This window comes from Acanthochromis polyacanthus, chromosome 12, assembly GCF_021347895.1.
Source record: "Acanthochromis polyacanthus isolate Apoly-LR-REF ecotype Palm Island chromosome 12, KAUST_Apoly_ChrSc, whole genome shotgun sequence".
Lineage (NCBI taxonomy): Eukaryota > Metazoa > Chordata > Actinopteri > Pomacentridae > Acanthochromis > Acanthochromis polyacanthus.
The window spans coordinates 7,298,409-7,320,600 of NC_067124.1; the positions used below are offsets into that span (position 1 = coordinate 7,298,409).

Consider the following 22,192-nt stretch of genomic DNA (forward strand, 5'->3'; position numbering starts at 1 on the left):
TTTTCCTAGCTCAGAATGTGTCTTTAGGGTGTGGCTAAGGACAAAAATAGCACTTTGTTTCCCTATACCTTTGCTTATGTATGCTAATCAACCAAAAGTTCATTAATTTCTATGAAGGATACGAGGCATAAGATTGGTCTGCAAACAGTAAAGGTAGTGGGCATCGCTTACCGTTTCCTGTAATTTTACAGCAACAGATAAACAAAAGTTTGAGCAAATGGAAACCCCAATTAACCAAATGAGTTAAAAGAAAAACAAAAAACACATTTCAAATTTGAATCCATTTAAAACCCTGATTGCTTTATTTAAAATATGCACACAAAACAAATCTCCTACAGAACTATACTGAACAGTACAATCACTTTCTGTAATAACACATTTAAAATGTAAAATGGTCTCTGGCAGAAACTGCCTGCAAGCAAACATAGTTCCTACTTTGGCTTCTTTTAGCTGAAAGAGAAATGAAGAAAGCCTGAAATACTTAGTATAAACAAACTAAACTACAGTCAGGTCCAGAAATACTTTGACATTGACACAATGTTCAGCATTTGGGTTCTGTCCACCACCACAATGGATTTGAAATGAAACAATCAAGATGTGCTTTAAGTGCAGATTTTCAGCTTTAATTCAAGGGTATTTACATCCCAATCAGCAGGAATTGCAACACATTTAATATGTACCACCCCCCCACCCCCTCCTTTTTAGGGACCAAAGCTAATTGGACAGTTGGCTGCTCAGCTGTTCCATGGACAGGTGTGTATTATTCCCTCATTATTTCATTTACAATAAGCAGATAAAAGTTCTAGAGTTCACTTCAAGTGAAGTGAGGTTAACTCTCAATATGAAGTCCAAAGAGCATCACTATCAGTGAAACAAGCCATCATTCGGCTGAAAAATCTAAACAAACCCATGAGAGAGATAACAAAAACATTCAATGCGGCCAAATCAACTGTTTGGTACATTCTTAAAAAGAAATAATGTACTGGTGAGCTCAGCAACACTGAAAGACCTGGAAGCCCCCAGAAAACAAGTGTGGTGGTTGACAGAAGAATCCTTTCCCTGGTCAAGAAAAACCTCTTCACAACAGTTGGCCAGATCAAGAACACTCTCCAGTCAAATATTAAGAGAAGACTTCACCAGAGTGAATGCACAGGGTTCACCAAAAGCTGTCAACTATTGGTGAGCCTCAAAAATGGGAAGACCAGATTAGAGTTTGCCAAGAAAACATCTATAAGAACATGTGCAGTTCTGGAACATAATCCTATGGACAGATGAGACAAGGATCAACTTCTACAATGCTACAATTTCATTTAGCAAATACTTTCATCCAAAGTGACGTACATCTGAGAGCAGACGCAAAGATTAACTTGTAGCAGAATGATGGGAAGAGTTTTGAGAAGAGAAGGAACTGTTCAAGATCCAAAGCATACCAGCTCATCAGTGAAGCATGGCGGTGGTAGTATAATAGTGTGGGCATGTATGGCTGCCAATGGAACTGGTTCTCTTATATTTATTAGAGATGTGACTGCTGACAAAAGCAACAGGGTGAATTCTGAAGTGTTTTAAGGCAAAGGAGTGGAATGCTCTGCAATGACCAAGTCAGTCATCTGACCTGAATCAAACTGAGCTGCATTTCACTTGCTGAAGACAGAACTGGAGGGAAAAAGCCCCAAGAACAAGCAGGAAGTGAAGAGAGCAGCAGTAGAGGCCTGGTAGAGCATCACCAGGGACCAAACCCAGCATCTGGTGATGTCTATGGGTTCCAGACTTCAGGCTGTCATTGACTGCAAAAGATTTACAACCAAATGTTAAAAATGACAGTGTGGTTTATAATTATGTTCATTTGTACTATTACTTTTGGTCCCTTAGAAAGGTGGAGGACACATATAAAATGTGGTGTAATTCCCACACCGTTCACCTGATTTGGCTGTTAATACCCTCAAATTAAAGCTCTGCCCTTAAAACACATCTGGATTTTTTGGATCAGTTTCAAATCCATTGTAGTGGTTTACAGAACCCAAAAGCTGAAAATTGTGTTAATGTCCAGATATTTCTGGAGTTGACTGTAACTCAAAGGGGATACAGAAAAAACAAACTAGAACATCACAGCTGTGACTGACTTAACTCTGTGAGAAACATCTATTGTTGTGCACCACGTATGTGATGTGTGATGGAGAAGTTGAAGCTTGTGATTGCTGCAGTGGTGTCTGACCAGATAAACAGGGTTCTCACAGTCCTGCAGCTCTTGTTAATGAGTAGAAATGTTTGATGAAAAGAATTCTCATTCTAATAAACTCGTAAACAGAATATATAAAAGCAGTTTGCACAAAATCAATACATGCTGAAATGCAACTTTGCAAGTTTGTGAATCTTAAAACAAATTTTCAGTGTTAGCAGTTGTAAATGTACATTTTCTATTTCATGTTAAGAAAATTTGGTGTGATGCTCTTAAAAAGCAGCTGAAACCTTTTAAAATTTGAAAGTAAACAGAACAAGCACAGGAACCCTTAAAAACATACATTATCATCATGTCTGCCATTTGTACACAGCCTCATAATACATGCCATAACATACAAATATACAGCACATATTACATAGAACAATGCATCCGGCAAGATTGTTCTTGCGACTCTCTGAAAACACTTTTGTGTTTCATAATTACTTTATGTTACACTTGTGTACAGATGTGTCACACCCTGACTGTTGAAGACACCACCATCACTTTGTTACTGTGTCCCTTCAGGTCACTGTTGATGTGTTGAACATAACGGATCAGGCTTGTAATTTGCTGTTTTTGTTTTTAATTTCTTTTGACATTTACTGATCAAAAAAATGAATGCATCCTAACAAGTGCAACAAAGGTGGATATATCAGATTCCCCTAATCCAGAGGTTCACCTCTATCCAAAAAACTTGAAAAACTTGAGAGGTCATGAACTCCCACTGTAGTATTTTTTTGTGTCAGTCCCACCATCCTGTTGCCCTATATACTCACAAGTGCACCAGATATCAATTCATCCATCACTGGAAAAAGTCTCCAACTCCAACTAATGTTTGTTCAAAACTACAGTAGCCAGGTATGTTAGGAAATCACATAGGCTTGATTAATATGTTTTCAAAGATTATCATCTTCTGAGAGCCACAGAACAAAGGATGTCAAATTTATGGGATTTTATGTTATATGAAACATATATTTTAACTTTGGAAAAAAAAGGTTCATACAGCTGGAATTGTGGGGACTCTACTTGCTACAGTAAGAAACATGGGAGTGCCTTTAAATGTTACAGCTCCACTTGTAGTTAATTAAAAAAAAAAACATAATGATGAATAAAACTTGACAAGTAACAGCTAAACCAAACAAAAAACATATTGTAAAGCTTGCTGTTTGTATACAGGGAGAGATGGCAACAGCCTGCAATAAGAACTAAAAAAAGAAACAAAGAAAGCAAAGTGATGTACAAGGAAAGCTACACTTGGTAATTCATATGTGAAAGGTGCAGGTCCACAGATAATCCCTTGAACTCTAAAGGTTTGCATACACTGGCTGCTGTATGCTTTTAGAAGGCAAACAAACCACTTAATACATTTGAACAGTTTTAGCAGGATATACTGCAAGTGTAAAACATGGGTAAGCAATCAAAATGCTGTCCCATGCAATCCTACGCAACATGCTCATCAAATACTACTCTTTCTCTGGATATAAGCAGGAAAGGTAAAGGGAGAAAAAACATTAATGTCTTCTTCCATAAATGAAAACACAAGATAACATAGATTTTTCCAGTTAGAAGTTTCTCCTTAAGTGGGTGTTACATCCACAAAATGTTTCTACAAGTAGACTCTCGTAAAAAGTTCAGGAGGTGAATAAGGGAAAAAATGCTGAAATCTCTTTATGTGAGCAGCTCAGTCAGGGAACTGAAGATAACACACATCCTCCAACAGGTTCTGCTACGTCACAGCCTAGCACTAGTCAGTGATCTACTCATGAATAAATAACCTAGCTGATAATAAATAACAGGATGTGGTTGGTCCTGCACGGTGCTGAGGGAACAGGTCCAGAGAGGAGGAGGAGTTGAGTCAGATACTTGATGTCCTGGAGCCCAACTTCACTAGGCCAGCTGTTCTTTTTCTGAGTGAGTTTGATATCCCTACGTTGGGACATCCTGACTGCTGGCCTCACCTCCAGGAAGCAGTTGTCCATATCACCAAAACCTCCCCCCGCTTCATCCATTCAAGTGTCTACAGAGTCTTAATGCCTGTCAGGTTGACAGCAATAGCTGATCATCAGCTATCCATGCTGCAACATTCTGATGGGAAAGGAAAGACACAGGTTGTCATCCTCACAGATGTTATGCTTGGATATAATCATCTTTTTTAGTAAGTCAGAACACTACAATAAACCAATATACCAATAGCACAAACACTTGCATTAACATTGTAGCTAAAATAAACGGGGGAATTTTTCTCTCTATGCAATCACATTTAACCAGTTTAAAAATGGAAAATGGAAACTAAACTGTCAAAAATCAAAGAGGTCTATGTGTATTTGGAGAGTTTAATGTAGATGTACCCTCACAAAGCAGTTCAGCTGTGTAAACTGAGCTGATGACCTGCTCAGAGCAGATAATTTGGGCAAAGTTTGGTCATGGAAACACAAACCTTCTGTTGGCCAAAAATGACTGAATTCGCGACAGCTTTTCTAAAAAATTGTGATAAAAGTTGCGATGTTTTAAGCTTATTTGTTGTGATGAAATTGTGGGAGACAGTGACAATTGCTTAAAAAGCTGCATTTTTTTCCAGCTTGTAGAACATGTTTCAACACTGTAATTGGCAATATTTATTCCAAAATTAATTATTTAATGTTCCAACCCATTTCCACAAAAGCTGGCACACCATGGTGCAGGCATGTTATTTGGTTGCGGATACGCGAAAATTCGCGTATCGAGGTATCAATTTTGAGACCCAACGTGAATCGCCCAAATTCGATGAGAAAAAAATATGGGGTGTAAGGGGTATAGCAGGGGTCGGCAAGTAGATGTGGCTTCGGGCCAAAACATTTGTAAACAATCGAACAGCGGGCCAAACTGCGGGGGCTGCGCTCCGATTCCGCGAGCGTGTGTGTGTGTGTGTGTGTGTGTGTGTGTGTGTGTGTGTGTGTGTGTGTGTGTGACTCCTGAGACACACACACGTTTTGCACACACTGTTGCTCAGTGAAATCTGGCTGGTACAACCGTGTCCGACCAGTAGCGCAAACGCGGAAATGCCCGGCAGCAGCCGACCACGGGAGTTTCGTGTTGCGGTGACTGACTGGCTTGGCTCCGTGCCAAATCAAATTTTCAAAATCATCTGGCGGGCCAGATATTCCTGACGGGCCAGTTTTGGCCCGCGGGCCGCCAGTTGCCGACCACTGGGGTATAGGGTTGGATCGCATGTCGTTGTCAACAGTGCGCTGGCAAAAGCACGAGTTGGAAACAACGATTGGAGAGCATTATCGAAAGTTAGATGTAGCTGGGAAAGCGAGGTGCATGGTGTGCGACGATGAGACAAAATACAGCGACAGAGGATGCCAAGCGCTGATAGACCACATGAAAACGAAAAATCATGCCAGGAAATTGTACGAAAAGCGCTGTAACCACCAAATGCCCAGCAATTTTTTCACCCGGCGGAGGGAAGAGACGCGACAACAGGACCAAACATACGGGATCAGTAGTGTGTACTTGCAACAACCCAGTGGCATTGCCCCACAAGTTCCTCAACAGAAGAGACTCACTTCCATGGTCGATCGGAAAGCACACATAGTGATGACTTCATATGGCTCATTCAAATTTGAATCCAGTATAAATATTTGGTTTCATCACATTAACGTGACTTTGTGCTGTTTTTGGGGGGTGCCTAGAAGGTCCCATACAGACATTTTTTTAAGCCTTCATGTTTAAAGAATTCTAGGTGTCAGAGTTTACCAGAATGCACCATTTCAGCCTTTAAATTTCAAAAGTTTCTTGCTCCAAGGATTCACTTATTTGGTAATTTCCCAATGACATGCCTGCATGGTGGGACATTAGCAGCAGCCAGATACTGGTTTATATATGAAGTGGTTGGTAGATTTGGAGCACAAAATGATAATTTACTATTGAATGAATCAAAATCTTATTTCAATGCAATGATCATTTCGCATATTCTGTACTGTATGTCGTCATGGTCTCAAGCTAGTCAAACTGCTTTAAAACCGCTTAGATCGCTACATAATCAGGCCTTGAAAATCCTTGATACAAAATCTTTGAGATACCATCACTGTAAAATACTCGAAAAATATAATTTACTTAGTTTCAACAATCTGATCAGATACTCAGACATCCGCTTGGTACATAAAACTATACATAATGCTGCCCCACCACCTTTAAGAACATATGTACAACTTCGCTCTCAAAAAACAACTACAGCCTTGCGTTCTGTATCACAGGGAGACTGCAGTGTTCCTAATAGAAAGTCTGCCTATTCAAGGTCAGTCTTTTCTGTTAAAGCTACTAATGAATGGAATAAGCTCCCTGACAATCTAAACTTCTCACGCGAGGTGAAAAATTGGCTTTTAGAGCATCAGTTTTGCACTCATTAAAATATGGAGCAGACAGTAATAGTAAAGCTGTTGCACATTATTATCTTACACTTTGACTATTCTGCATTTTCTGTGTATTTTTGTTTTTTATGAATTTCATGTGTATTTTTTATGAGTTTTAAGTGTATTTAATGTAATATTTGTATTGTATTTTATCTTGTATGCCATCTTTATGACTGCAATATTTTTATCTGTCAGTGTTATGTATTTTTATTGTGCAAAGGACTGCAGATGGAAATTAGCTCTGTGCTAAATCTGGTGCAGGCATCTTTTAAATGTTACTGCACATTGTCCTTTTAAATAAACTAAACTAAACTAATTTGGCCATATCTGTCTGTGGCTTAAAAAGTTAATTTCACTTCCTTTTACTTTCACACGATTGTGATCCTACTACAAATCTACCACTGTGGACGTATCGGGAATGACACAAGGAACAACTGATTAAATTGTGGGGGTGTTTCGGAGTCCCATCAATTCCTGTCGCCCCCTGCATAGTTAGGTCACGTCATATTAAACCAGTATGTGGCTGCTGCTAATTTCCCACCATGGTGTGCCAGGTTTTGTGGAAATGGGTTGGAACGTTAAATAATTAATTTCGGAATAAATATTGTCAATTACAGTGTTGAAACATGTTCTACAAGCTGGAAAAAAAATGCAGCTTTTTAGCAATTGCCACTTATCTCCCGCAATTTTATCTCAACAAATAAGCTTAAAACATCGCAAATTTTATCGCAATTTTTTTTAGAAAAGCTACCGCGAATTCAGGCATTTTCGGCCGCAACAATCACGATAAACACCCGCGAAATCCTGGAGGGACTGAAATATGGCAAGACATAAAGTGTTGTCACAGTGTGGTCAAGTTTGCTTTGGACTCCATTGCAGAGACTGGTACTGGTGCCAAGGAAGAGGGTGAAAATTCAAGATTTGAAGTACTAGAGACAGAAGGAAGACCACTGCTGATTTTCAGACAGAGACTAAAGCTTCTGGATCAGAATTTCTAGAATGACCATAAGCAGACAACTGAAGGAACAAGGCTCAAAGGGAAGAATAGCTGCGAAGAAGCCATTTTCGAGGCCTGCAAACATCCAAACACTCCTAAAATTTGGCAGGTTGTTCTAAAACTGGATTGTAAATGACTGGGAGAAGATACTCTGGATGGATAAGTCCAAGTTTGAACTCATGTTTATGTCTGCTGAAAAGCTGAAGAACCTTTTGATGCTAGATGCATTGAACCCACAGAAAAACACGGTGGAGATTCCATTATGGTATGGGGTTCTATTCGTGGAAACAGCATGGGTAAAGTAGCTAAAATTGATGGCATTATGAACAAGAAGGTCCACCACAACATCTTGGTGTATCATGGAATCCCTTCTGGATTAAACCTGATTGGTCGTGGGTTCATATACTAAGAAGACAATGACTCCAATCATACTTCAAAGCTGTGCAGAGATGACTGGACCATGAAAAAGAATCTGGAGAACTGGAACTGATGACTGGCCAAGTCAAAGTCCAGACTTGAATCCTATTCAACAGATCTGGGATTTATTGAACTCAAAAATAGAATGGCAGAAAAACTTATATATCCAAAGCAAGGAACAGCTAGAAACTATATGGGACAATTTGGGGAAAAAAAAGAGACTGTTGAAAAGTCCATAAAAAACATGGCACCAAGAATGCAGCTGTTATCAGGATCAAAGGAGGTCATACAAAATATTAAGATGTTTGGTTAATATATGTGAATAAGGATTATTTAGTTGTTCCAGTTTATTTGCCTAATACATGACAACACATTTTTAATATGAAACATGTTTTGACAGACTTCTAAAATATCAGTTTTTTCTTACTGCTGCAGGTGTATGGTTAATGGACAGGAAAATAAAAAATACAATACAAAGTTCTGATACACAAATCTATTTTCAGTTCTTAAACTCCTATTGCTCCGCACAGAGAACTCCTCTGAGTAATGGTAGTAACGGTCTTTTCAACTCCATTCTCGCTTCTCACTCCTCTAAGATAATTAAAAGTGTAAAATAAAAACACTTAAATTGCCAACAATTGTAAAAATGTTTGACTTGCAGAAAAAAACATATTAAACTGAAAAACACAGGGCTAAGGAGCGGGCAATCTAACTGGTCTGTAGCAACGCAGCTCCATCTGTAGCATTTCTTTCCATCTTTCTATCACAGTCAGCATTAAGGTTTTCTGCAATTTGCGCCGCAATCTTCTGTGGTATTGGACCACACAGGCCAGCATTCATTCCCCTATGCAAATCATTAGGCTTTGGCTACCCACGACCCTGTTGCTGTCCCAACTGTTGACAATTTTGGTAGGCACTAACCAATGTATACAGGAAGCACCTAAAATTTGCTGCCATTTTGGACAGGCGCTGATAACGACCAAACTGAGATTGCTAAATGACTAGGTCAAAATTACTGAGATCCTAATGCTTGCCTGTTTTTCTTGCTTCCAACACCTCAACTTCAAGAACTGACACTACTCTTGCTGCCTAATATAGCTCACATTGGCAGGGGTCATTGGAACATCATTTCACCTGTCAGTGCTTTTAATGCTGTGACTGACCAGTGTATGTGAACTGTTAAAGGAGTGTTTCAAAGATAATCCAGCAAGTACAACAGTGGGAGAAATGTGTAACCTTCATTCCTTTGATTTCACACACTAATGACCTGCACAACCTTTCAAAAGCTTTCTTAACAATTACACACTAATTTTAATGTACATACCATTAAGACCTTCTGCATCCTGGACATCCAGGAATGGGGCAGGCCCCCAGATTCGGACAGTTCCGTCGTCTGAGGCACTGGCCAGCAGTCCAGGCAAGACAGGGTTCCAGCTCACACAGTTGACTGTCCGTGTGTGACCAGTCAGCTCTGCGATGGGCAGCTCACTGCGCCGGTGCCAGATGTAAACTTTGTGGTCTGAAAGGGGACAAGACACTTCATCAGCAGCTAACAATTTATTTATCAATTTGTCTGTTGTCTAAGTAGGGAAGAAGTTGAGTTGAACTAAACATCAACTTGTCTTGCCTTCACTGCCACTAGCAATGAAGTCCTCATTGTGCCCCCCAAAGCAGGAATGGATGGTGTAGAAGCCTTGGGTCACTCCTTGGTACTTCCTTACCAGCACCCGGTCCTGTAGGTCCCACAGGTGCACTCCCTATAAACGCATAGCATTTACTAAGACACACACATGAAATTTAACGGGGACTATAGCAAGTAGCTGAAGTTCAAAAGAAACAATATTGGAAGTTAAAATGTTTGGAAGGAACAAGCTGTTCACCTGAGTAGCAACATTGAGCAGAGCTAGTCTTCCATTTTTAGAAACAGTGAAAGACATGATGGGATGATCCTCCTGCACTCTAGAATGACACAACATACACAGTTAATCTACAGGAAAGCTAATTATGTTTCAAGACAGGAGAAAAATATTTATGTTGACAGTTTAAACATATCACGTTATCTCTGCGTGTGTGTGTGTGTGTGTGTGTGTGTGTGTGTGTGTGTGTGTGTGTGTGTGTGTGTGTGTGTGTAATGTGATCCAATCAATGAACCAGGCATAGAGAAAATAACAAGTATGCATCGATGGAAAATTCTGAGCCTCCTTGTTCATTTTGTAGCTGGAATATGTTGCTATTTGTTTCATTCACATCATCATTTATTAACATTGTCACCTCACATCACATTTCTGTCAGAAAATGGCAAAGACTAAATGTCCTTTTCTAATCTGGTAGAATTTTCATCTCTGTCTATAAGTCTTAGTGAAACCCTGATATTTTGAGGTTATATCTTTGAAAAGAAAAACTTTTACAAGCTCTAGTTGTACCGTATTTATTGTTACAGCACATGTTTTGCTTATACCGACATTACTACTGTTTGTAATGATACATTCTACATTCTTCAACTCAACTTTATTTTTTTGTCCCTTGAAAAGTGACGTGTTTTGCAGCAGTTTACACAAGCATTCCAGTAAGCAAACAATAAAAAACAAACAAATTAAAAAGGCAAAAACCACATAAAACAGTAAAAACACAGTAAAAACAGTAAAAAACTCAATAAACCATAAATAATAAAATAAATGAAGTCAATAAATATCATATGACACATAAGACTGACATGGACATTAGCAGCAATCTTGCCCATTCATGTAATTAATTATAGTTCAGTGCCAACAGTCGGCAGCAGCAAGCCAGAATAAAGTCAAGTAAAACAGGATAAAGTAAAGATTAAAAAGAAAATGCAGTTTATTATCTCCTCTTCTCAGCGTTCATAACTTGGATAGAGATAAGCACAAAGGAGAACTTTTTTTTGTTGCCTGGAGTACTCAAATCATCTACAGATCATAATGAAGGGCCCCATGTATGACCACTGACTTGTAAATGATATATTTAATACATATTTATCCTAAAATCTAAAAAACAAATATTTATGGCACTGTAGACTGATCTGTAATGTTTCAACATTTCATATGTACTTTTTTATAGTGATTATGAAACTATTTTTGAGTGAAAGAAACTTTGAACAAAACAATCCCATTTTAAAAAAGTATCACTCAAAATACTTACTGCACATTAACACTGCCTCACTCTAAAGGTCCCCAGAAAAGTTTTCATGACACGCATGAAAGCAAATCACTGTTGATAAAAGCATAAACCTTTACACCTCTTTTTTGGAACATGAGTAATATGCTCCATGGCCTCTTTTTTGTAATGGATAATATAAAGAATTAATGATATAAATGATCTAGTCTTGAAAACTGTGAATCCTTTCAGAATCATAGAAGATACAAATCCTAATTCGTGTAACAGATTTTTTCTTTCCAAAGTCAGTAATTTTGTATAAGCAAGAACAGTTGGAGAGATTACAGAGGCTGCAACTGGCACAGGAAAATTAAAAGTCATATTCATTTTGTGCAGATACCTCTAGAAACAACAGAAAATCAAGTCTCTTCACCCAGTCTGGGTGCTGACTCACATGTTTCTGTCTGTCAGGTCCTCAAAATTGTATCCCCGGATGCGTTGGTGGGTGTCTGATGCGAGGACGGTCCGGCCGTCAGTCAGACACCACAGGCACTGCACCCGTACTCCTTCCCACGAATCCAACAGGTTTCCATCCAAATCCTGGGAGATATGAGTTTAAAAAATACATTCAGAAACTCAATCAACACCAGACTGCAGCAGAAAAATAGAAGATCATTAGGCACTGAGCACCAGCCAGTGCATGTGTGTAATGCTACCATTTCAGTAACGAGGCACAAGAATGGGATAGAAATTAGCTGACAGTGATCTTGACCTATGGCCACATAATTTGAGTCAGTTATTCCCTAAATCCAAGTGAATCTGAAGAAAATTCTGCTATTTACTCAAGAGCTATCATGTTCACAAGAATGCTAAAGTGCCTCTGCCCTCAGTTGTTGCTGGCACAGAGACATAAAAGCATGATATAAACACTGTAGGTAAGGTTCAGAGCCTGCCGACACTGCTATTACAGATACTCACACACTGGTAGAATTGCCCTCTCTGGCCGCCAGTGACGAAACGTTTGCCATCTGGATTCCAAGCGACACTAGTAAGGCTATCCTCATGAGATTGACTCATCTTTGTTCGCAGTTCTCCTGTCTACAGAGCAAAGCCAAAAGGAGAGGGAAGCATGAGTGAAAGGATTGGAGACCACACATTTTACAACACATCAAATGAAATTTTTTCAGGTTTTATACAGCTTGAAAATACAGTCTCTCATTGGCTAACACTGCTGTACCGTCTGGTCTGAGTGGGTTTGGAGAAGATTGAAGTGAATGAGATTACAGTATGTCTCATCTCACAGCGTAATGTGCCTTTTTATTCATATAAAAAGGCACATTACGCTTCATGTTCTTCCTGTTGCTGACTGGAGAAACAACAACATGGCCGTTTTGGCAAGCCCATGTCGAAAGTTACACAAATCAAAATTTAGGTTTTAACGTGAAAGCAGTCAAGCATAGCTAGAAACTCAGTGAGTGTTTTTACCAACCATTTTAGCTGATTGTTCAGTGTTTCTGTGCAAAAACTCTTTTTTCATTGACCTGATTTCTAGCAGATAGATAGATAGATAGATAGATAGATAGATAGATAGATAGATAGATAGGAAAAGGCTATGCATAATGCAATCTATATCTGCTGTATATCACTAAGTACTGTAGGCATTTGATAATAATGAGGTATTTGCAATATGCCAGTGAATTCAAGGGGGAAAAACTGAGTATTGAGCAGCTGAAATGCATGTCCACACTGCACCTGTGACACACCTGTATGTGTCTGTGTTGTACCTGTATATTCCACAGCCACAGCTCAGAGCAGTCATCAGGACCACAGGCTATCAGATAGGTATCATCAGGGCTCCATGCTAGGTAAGAAACTCCATAAGCATGACCCTCCAGAGTCTTCATCAACTTTAGCTGCTGGGTTTCCTGTTAGTCACACACAAGCCAAACAAAAGTCCAGTTATTTCAACTCTCCCACACACCGACTCCTTTCTCCTATAGTAGAGAAGTAAAGTAGAACTCTTGATAAATAAAAGATTGATTACCATGTCAACTTGCCATACAATGACTGTGGTATCTTTGGACCCAGTCGCCAGCTTGGTGCCATTATTGGAGAACTTGCAGAACCAGACTTCATTACAGTGCTCAGTTAGAATCTGCTGTGTGTAGCAAGGGAACTGCTTCCTACAGTTTAGGAACACAGACTACTTAGAAAGGTAATGCACATACAAACCTACAGCATATAAAAATAGCATTCATGGTTAAAAATAGCGGTTTGATGGATTCTCATGCTAAATATGTAAACATAAACATGACTTATTCTTACATCATGCAAATTAAAGAGAGTGCTGAACTGACAGGTGCTTCCAACAAGACAAGAGTACTATTCAATGGGTCACAGTTTGTACAGTGAAACTGGTGTAAATTTCAAAACCTGATTCTTTTAAAGCATAGAATAGTCTCATCAACCTGGGTGGACATCTGGTGCGGTACTGGATGTGTTCTGCGTTCTTACCGGCTGCAGGCGTGATCCAGGAGCAGAGACACGGTGTCTAGGCCACTGTCCAGTTTGGTGTTGTGGTAGAGACAGCGCTCCCTCTGCAGCTCCACTGCCTGCTTCAGCAGAGTTTGCAGACGGCGAGGAGGCAGCATCACTGATGGAGGCAGGTACGCTGCACACGAACACACACAGAGAACATACCACCGTTACTACTAGTACATAGCAGATTCATCTGCTTCTATTTGGTTTGAACTCCTCTTTGCAGGAAGTGAATCAGACAGTGAAATTGCTTGATATGCAGATCCACAAAACACTGTGTTGACAATTAAGTGTACGTCTCCTGTGTGAGCCTTTGAGACCTACAGTTACCCATAGTCCCCTTTGTAATGTTTATTTATGTCAAAGACTTCCAGCTAGCTGCTAAACTGTTAAGACAGTATGTGTGTCACAAGTGATATGAGGAGGTTCCACACTGTGTTACAAAATATAAATTAGACCCTCCAGAAAAACGCGATTATGCGATCGCATGAATTCCCGCATTCACCAAAATGCCGCTGATTATGCGGGGGTCAATTATTTCCCAAAAGGCCGCATAATCCCCGGAAAACAGCGCATAATTCCCGCAAGAATCTCACATTTCCAAGAAAAAAAAAGAGAAATATGCGGGTCCCGCTTGATTTCACAATTTCCGCATAAAATGAGAAAACTATAACCAATATAAATGGAGTTCTGCGTGAGTTTTTATGTGACGCCCGGCCTGATATCATCAGCTAGCGCATTCACACACACACACACTAGAAACACGAGCTGATGCAGAGCGCGGCGCCAGTGTTGCCAACTTAGCGACTTTCTCGCTAAATCGAGCGACTTTCCAAAGCGTCCTAGTTACTTTTTTTGTCATAAGCGACTAGCCACAAATCTAGAGACTTTTTCTGCCGTTTTAGAGACTCTGACAGGAAAACTCAGATCATTCTGCAGTTACTGTCCTCAACAAGCAGCAGGTGCTGCTGTAAGCTTCTCTCCCCGCAAAGCACAGGCTGTCAGTCCAGTAACCCCACAGCAGTCCCAGTGTCTGATTAGAGGACACATCACTCCGCGACCAGACGGCAGGTGAATCGCGCATATTTTTGTATATTTCACAGCTATTGGCATACTTTGCAACTTTCCGCAATTTCCCCGCATAAAATGGCATAAAAACCCCACATATTTCTTCGCATAATCAAGGATTTTTGCCCGCGTTTTTCTGGAGGGTCTAATAAATACTAGTCAGGCCAATGGGAAGACGCTGAACAACTATTTTTCTTAGTTCATATTCTCTGATATTTTTTCTGTATGACCTAGTAAAAGAAAAAAATAGTTAAGTTCAGTAAATGGCTGCATATTACCAAGAGATTTCTGTCTTATTTCAATGATACTGTTTACTAAAAAGATGATACTGTGTACTAAGATCATGATGGCTAAGAACGACATGCTACTAAATGTTCTTATTTTCATACGTTGAGATGTAACTCAGTGATTTTTGTGCATTTATAAAAAGATTACTTTAGTCATAAAGTGTACATATAATCCAACTAAAATCATATCTACACATAAAGAGAAGCAAGAAAAACAATATTACTATACATCAGAATGACTCACAGCTGTCACTGCTTACAAGTCAGTGTGCAGACATACAGCCAGTACTACCTATGAACAGCAGAACAAGTTTGGGGTGTGAATTTGACTGAACTCACTCTGGAGCTTGTCCAGTAGTTTTGTCCGGGATACCGTGCCTTTGCCTTCCCACTCTGCTTTGGCTCGCAAGTCCTCTGCATGACTGCACATCAGGTACCTTGAAAACACAGCAGTATTTTGAGTGACTATTAGACACAGTCACATCTGTTTTTACACTGTCTGAACACAAATACATAAGTATTGGTAACTGTGTCAAGTGCAGCTTTTTCTTTCAGTCCTACAAACTCCTACATTGTAATTGCTACACCAGAAACAAGGGTTGTTGATCTGAGTACAGCTTCATTGGGAATTTTTCATGGAATGTATGCAAGCACTTCAGAAGGTTATGTGACGATCGGCATTGGTTTGTTTGTCTGTCTGTTTGTTTGTTAGCAACATTACTCAAAAACGAAATAACAGACTTGGATGAAATTTCCATGGAAGGTCAGAAATGTCACAAGGACCAAGTGATTAGATTGTGGCAGTGATGCGGTGATTTTTCAAAAGATTTCAGTTGCCGGAAATGATACAAGGACTGAGCAACCTAGGTGGAGTTCTGCACTTTCTGAGTGCTTTTTTTGTTCAATTTGCACCCACTCAGGCCTCTTTTCAGCTCACTTGCTTCAGCACCTCTGCTGTGAGCAACAGAGCTGCTGAAGAGCTGGGAGGGCAATCTGTCTTCACCCAGTTGAGGAACATCAAAAATCTACTGCATAAAAATACTTACAGAAGATCATACTGTTTGAAAGTTGTTAAGTTTGTTGCCTGTTAGGGGTTACAATGATTTTTTCAATTTGGTCTTGTAATAGATGATCATAAATATCTCATTTCTGAATCAGGAACACCAATGGTCCCTGTCTTCTAAAGTGCAAAAGAAAAACTTTTGGTTTTGCTGCTTCTTGCCACAACGCTCAAAGTGACTGGAACAATCTTCCAAATGATGTGAGAAGAACTGAAAATACTGACATTTTTAAAAATAGACCTAAAACCCATTTGGCTTTTTAACATCTAATCATTTTTAGAGTCTTCCTCAAAATTTGTGCTGGTGGTGTGCTCCATGTTTTAGTTAACATTCAACAGTTTTTTTCTGCATGCATTTTGTGTAATGTTTTATAATTCTGATTTTTTTCTGTTAGGTTTTCTCTTTTATTTTATTATTCAATTAATTTTATTTTTTCTTTATAATCTATTATTGTCTTATTTTTGGTTTTATTTACAAGTCACCTTGTCTTATCTTTAGTATTTTACTTGTATTTTGGTGTTTTAGTTTTCCATTCTACATTTACCACTCTGCTCGCTTGTCAAACACTTACTACTTTGAACTGCATTTGACTTGTACTATCAAAAGCACGATAAAAATATAATCAAAAATATCATTTGACTGATAATATGAAGTAGAAAGCTCATATTGAACAGACTATAGATAGTGCTGAATAAAACAAAATGAACCAACTAGTAGCATAAAACAAAGTAAGGGGTTCTGTAACACATGTTGTGCATGTCTTGGAGTTTGTGCTGTTGTGCGATAATCCAGGTGTTTCTGAGGGTTCCACACACTGAAATCTATGTATTTCTGAAGAACACACTATAAAATCATGACTTCGTCAGCCATGTCTTGCATTAACATTTTACACTGTAGGTAGCATATACAAACTCCATGTTTTTTGTCAACATTCTGGAGGTCCACTCAGGTTCCCTGGTAAACTGACCCGCTGAGGATGTGGATACGTTCTGTGTTATACTTCAGAGGAGTGAGCTCAGCTCTGAGGACCTGCAGAGCCTCCAAGACCTTCCCATCCTCCAGATACTCCAGATATTTCTGCTGCAACAGCAGGAATTTCATCCGCTGTAAAGGAACACAAGAAGAGGACAAGTCCAAAAATAACAAAGAAGGACGTTAGCCATCATGATGCCTGCAGGCTGTGTGTAGTGCAACATTTGCACATTAGATATAAGCTCTCTATTGAATCTGCTGTTTCTGAGTGAAACCAGACTGGAAGACACTTGTGGCTTATTACCTCCGCCAAGGAGGTTATGTGACACCCGGCGTTTGTGTGTCTGTCTGTCTGTCTGTTAGCAAGATAACTCAAAAACGCCTAGGCAGATTCACATGAAATTTTGAGGGGATGTAGACTATGGTAAGAGGAAGAGCCGATTTAATTTTGGTGGCAATCCGGAAAGGATCCTGGATTCTGGATCACTTTGATTTTTTTTTTAGTATGTTGTAGTATGTGGTCCAAAATATGACAAAAACATAATAGGTTAGTATGTCGTCCAACAAAATGGAGCAAGGTGTCCAGATAGCTCAACTGGTTAAGAAGGTGATTCGTAAACAGAACTGTGTCAGAGATGCAGGTTCGATTCCAGCTCATGCTCCTTTACTGCATGGGTTTCCTGTTTTCCTCTCTATCCTTGGCGGAGGTCTGCACTCTCTGAGTGCTTTTATGTTTAGTATGTAGTCCTGAATATCAAAAAATGTCATAGTTTAGGATGTCGTCCAAAATATTTTTAAAAAAATGTCATAGATTAGTGTGTCGTCAACAATGTAAAAAAATACCTCATAGTTACCTCTGCCAAGGAGGTCATGTGACACCCGGCGTTTGTGTGTCCGTCTGTCTGTCTGTTATTTAAGAAAGTGCTAACCTGGGGTACCAATCCTACCAACTTGAACGTGTGGTTATTGAAAACACTGTCAATATGACATGTAGCATTTTTTAAAATTTTTGTTGTGTCTTTGATTGGCTGGTGTTTTCATTAACTGCCTTTGAGATAGAAATAGGAATTGGATCCGTTTGTGACACCAAGATCTTTGTGATGAAAATTTACACTGTAAATAAACCTTTGCAGTTCCTGTTTTCACGAAAGTAAAAACAGGCACTGGAAAAGGGGCACTTTCAAATAAAACATGCAATAAGCTATACATCAACATGAAAAACATTTCAGAATATTGAGCTGAGCTGCAGACATGTCTTGGATTATTCACCATTTCATGGTTATATCGGGTATTTTGTCTTTGTTTAGTAGAAAAAATAATTTGATATAATCTTTTATATTAAATTTTCAACAATTTGGGGCTCCATAGTAATGCAAATTCTTCTTGACAATAGTCTACATCTGCGCTACAGTGGGACTTCCACCAACCACTATCAACACTTTCTAGTATAAAAATCCAATTCTAAAACATTTCTTCTTACATGTGAATAATCATTTGTGTAAAATGATGTGCTTAGTCAAATTGTCACAGAAGACAAAAACTGTGTGTGGGGATCACATTTTGTGTTTTTATCTGTCATGCTCAGTTAATCTCAAATTGCACTGTGTAGTCCAAGTTAAAGCAACACATGCAGAACACACCAGTCATCACCAAGATCAGTGAGCTGCTCAGCTCATTCCAACTGTTGAATGATTCACAGACTTAGCTTACTTGATGTGTTTTTGTTCTTACTGCAGACACCAATTACTCACTAAAGCCCTGTTTCTCCTGTGATTGCTTTAGTGACTTTACTTTGAAATTGCTTGATGGCTTCTTTGTTTTATTCTGTGGAGCTGAGACAAATGTTTGTATTCAGTTAATACTGGTTTCTTAAATTATGTCACTACATTAAATGCACTGTACTTATAGGTGTTCCAGGTATTACTGTTGATTTAAAATGAGACAATACATTATTAGAAACCCACAAACTTAAGCCCACTGACAGTGGTTGTTAGGCTTCCTACTTACCACTATAGCACTTGGAGAATGCATTAGTGCCTTCAGCTCATTCAGGTCACTCTCAGCCTATATAAAAAGAAGAAAAAGTAAAATTACAGTATGATAATGAGAAAACAATATTAAAAGATAAGCAAAGAATTCAAGCACAAAACCATCTTTTTGAGCAAACTAAATTCACATTATGTCCTTTACTTTAACAAAATACAGTTAAAAGAATGTTATAAAAACATAAAAATAAAAAAAATCCAAGGAGTTTTAATATGTTTTTCAGTCCCACCTTGTCCCACTCTCCTTCAATAACATGATTGCGGAACTTGGTGGCAGAGGGGTGCTCCAGTCTGCAGCCCGATTCCTGCATCAAAAGGTCCACTGTCTGACTGTAAAAATGCAAAACATGGAAAAAAATATATTCAGATCATAATCAACGACAGTGGAAGCCATCATCTCACCGCTTTGCATCTAGTGTCTAAAAGGAGCGATAAAAGATGAGGACAACAGGTGAGTGTGGGTTGAGCAAAAATAGATTCAGCACTAATAAACACAGTCTCTATCATTCCTCTTACAAATCTCACTCTTGATGACTGGCATTGTATAATACTGTATGAAGCACACAATGGGACAGGGAAAAGGCAGGGTCACCCTGGACAGGTCGCTAGTCCATCCCAGGTATCCATCCATCCATTATCTATACACCGCTTATTCCTCTGTACGGTCACAGGGGGGCTGGAGTCTATCTATAGTCAGTCCATCACAGGTATGGCAAATACAAAGCTAATCAAATGCAATGGCTAGTAGTAGTCTGACCCACAGGAGGGATCCAGAGCAAATCCTCTGCAACAAATCAAATACTTTAAGCCACATTTGATTCATCGAGCTGCACCTGACTGTAATGACATGCTTATTCTCTCCGTCCTCAACAGCTTTCTGTACTATGCACGACAACAAGAAAATCTGTTTAAATTCCACCACAACTTCAATCCCATTATGTGTCATTCACAAAACATTTTAAACTCACTGGCATGTGGGGTTTTACATAGATTCGCAACATGCATCCAGTTTTGTTTACTGTCAGCGCATTGCCGATATCACAGCACTGCGGCCAACTGCGCGACTCTTAATTCCAAGAGGTTGGGGACGTTTTCTTTCCCACATTTGACAGATAAAGGTCAAACACTTGTCATGACTGATGGATGGTCATCCATCTGACCGCTGGCTGAGCTGGCTCACTTACTTGAGACCTAAATCGTTTAAATGTTGTCCTATCAGTCTGATGACATCCTCCTCAGACTGAGACAGACGCTTCTTCTTTTTGACGCCAGAGTTGGTATCCGACGTGCTGTTGTTGTTGGAAGCGGGCTGGGCTGACACACCGTTGTTGTTGCTGACAGCATTTCCATTGTTAGTGACTGACAGAAGTCCGTTAGAGTGAGCTGCGCCGACGGAGGACGACTCACCATTCTGTGCACCGTTTTGGCATGACAGTTCTGAATCACGGTCCTGCTCTGCCCCGTTAGCCTGCATGTTATCACAGTTCATACAGCTGACACGATGTATATATAAACGAATGACAGGCGCAATAGGAGACTGCAGGGATGACAAAACCACCGGTACAGCCACCGATAGGCCCACTGACCCAGATGCAGCCCCGAACTGCCCTGCTCCCCCTGCGGCCGAGTCTTCGCGTTTGTTCCGCGGCGCTGGTCGCGACGATAAGCCGGTTTTCAGCGCGGAGGACTAAGAACCGAACGGCAGAATTATTTCGACAGTTGCATTTTGTAATTATGAGTGTTCTTTAGGGTTGTCAGTAGCGTTACACCCGCATTGAAGTTGGGCAGAGCTTGTTGTTGTTGCTCTCAGACAGCTGCAGCCCTGTTATGGACATACGCAGTGACGTCAGCGGAAATTCCTTCACGTCTGTATGTGTTTCCTGCGTCACCGTGGGAGGTCGCTGTTCGCCGGAACTGACAGCTTTTGCCTTCTCCTTGTTATAGGTCTCATTATTAAATCTTAAACCTCAAATTATTTTGGAATCCTACTAACAGTGTGTTTCACTGCCTTAGTATCAGTACCATGTGACAGTTCATTCAAACACACACAAGGCTCAGTTACTGACATAACCTGCAGTGTTTACATGTTAATGTAAATGATTTACTTTCATGAGAAGAAACCCTCAGACAAGTAGCATCAGTACATTATCATTATTATTCACATTGTTGATACTGAAAGCTGTGAAGTAAATTTTGAACCCTTATGAATAAAGTCAGATACTTTTATGCAGTGCATCTATTCAGTCTGTATCTATTTAATTGGGACTAACTGTAGACTTGTACATTGTATTACATTTTTTCGATCTCCGTACACCTATTAATGTACCACTTGCACTTTAAAATTCATATTCGTAACTGAAAATTGAAATTGCAAACTTCAGGCATATGGGTTCTGTAAAGCATCTTGAGACTATTTGAATTGTAGTTGGTGCTATATAAATATAATTGAAAAAAATGCCATCTGCGTATGTATCTGTGCAACACACAGCACATTACAAAACACTGTAATTTATATATTTACAGTTTAAGTTCCCAGTTTTAGGTTAAGTAGTTCTACAGTTATATACCTCATTTTGAGTGTCCATCCATTGTTTGTGGTGTGAAATATTTGTGACTTGGCTGCTGTGATGATTTGTCATTGTAATCAGTACACTTCATGTCTATGTCCATCTCTTTAATTTCACCACACACATTAATATCAAAGAAACCCTGCACTATGTCAAAGTGTCAGCCTTTGCCTTTACAGCTGAAGTGTAATGAATCAGTTTATGTTCTTGACAGACACTTTACTCAAAGTTAGTAAACCTGCAGAGATACTGACAGGCAATAGAGTTGATAGGTAATTCCAGAATCGGTACACTGTAGTTTTTAAAGACAGAGCAGCAATCATAACACTGAGGCTTGTCTTTATTAGATATTTTTTTTAATCTGTTGACCTTATGATGACAAAAAATGGAAAGAAAGAAGTGACACAGTGACAAATTCTTCAACTTAAAAACCAGGACTGGGATCAATTACTCAGAAAGGGCTAAGTAGACCTACAAGATGCTAAATTCAATCCATAAGTCTTGTGAAGAA

General features: G+C 39.4%; 1 protein-coding gene across 1 annotated transcript; it reads right to left on the minus strand.

The window, feature by feature from the left end:
- Positions 1 to 279: 279 nt before the first annotated feature.
- Positions 280 to 20,975, minus strand: wdr26a (WD repeat domain 26a). Its single transcript, XM_022211409.2, has 14 exons — positions 20,299 to 20,975; positions 19,345 to 19,444; positions 19,077 to 19,133; positions 17,065 to 17,201; positions 15,376 to 15,473; positions 13,658 to 13,814; positions 13,188 to 13,326; positions 12,928 to 13,068; positions 12,122 to 12,241; positions 11,598 to 11,743; positions 9,907 to 9,985; positions 9,654 to 9,783; positions 9,351 to 9,545; positions 280 to 4,303 (listed from the first exon to the last, which is right to left on the minus strand). The coding sequence occupies exons 1-14, from the start codon at positions 20,601 to 20,603 to the stop codon at positions 4,281 to 4,283; spliced, it is 1,827 nt and encodes a 608-aa protein (XP_022067101.1). The 5' UTR covers positions 20,604 to 20,975; the 3' UTR covers positions 280 to 4,280.
- Positions 20,976 to 22,192: the final 1,217 nt, after the last annotated feature.

Coding starts and splice junctions, on each gene's coding strand:
- wdr26a (XM_022211409.2), bottom strand. CDS start 20,603: ATGAACTGTGATAACATGCAGGCTAACGGGGCAGAGCAGGACCGTGAT. Junction 11,744..12,121: donor GAGGGCAATTCTACCAGTGT/GTGAGTATCTGT, acceptor CATATCTCCCAG/GATTTGGATGGAAACCTGTT. Junction 9,784..9,906: donor TGCTCAATGTTGCTACTCAG/GTGAACAGCTTG, acceptor ATGCGTTTATAG/GGAGTGCACCTGTGGGACCT.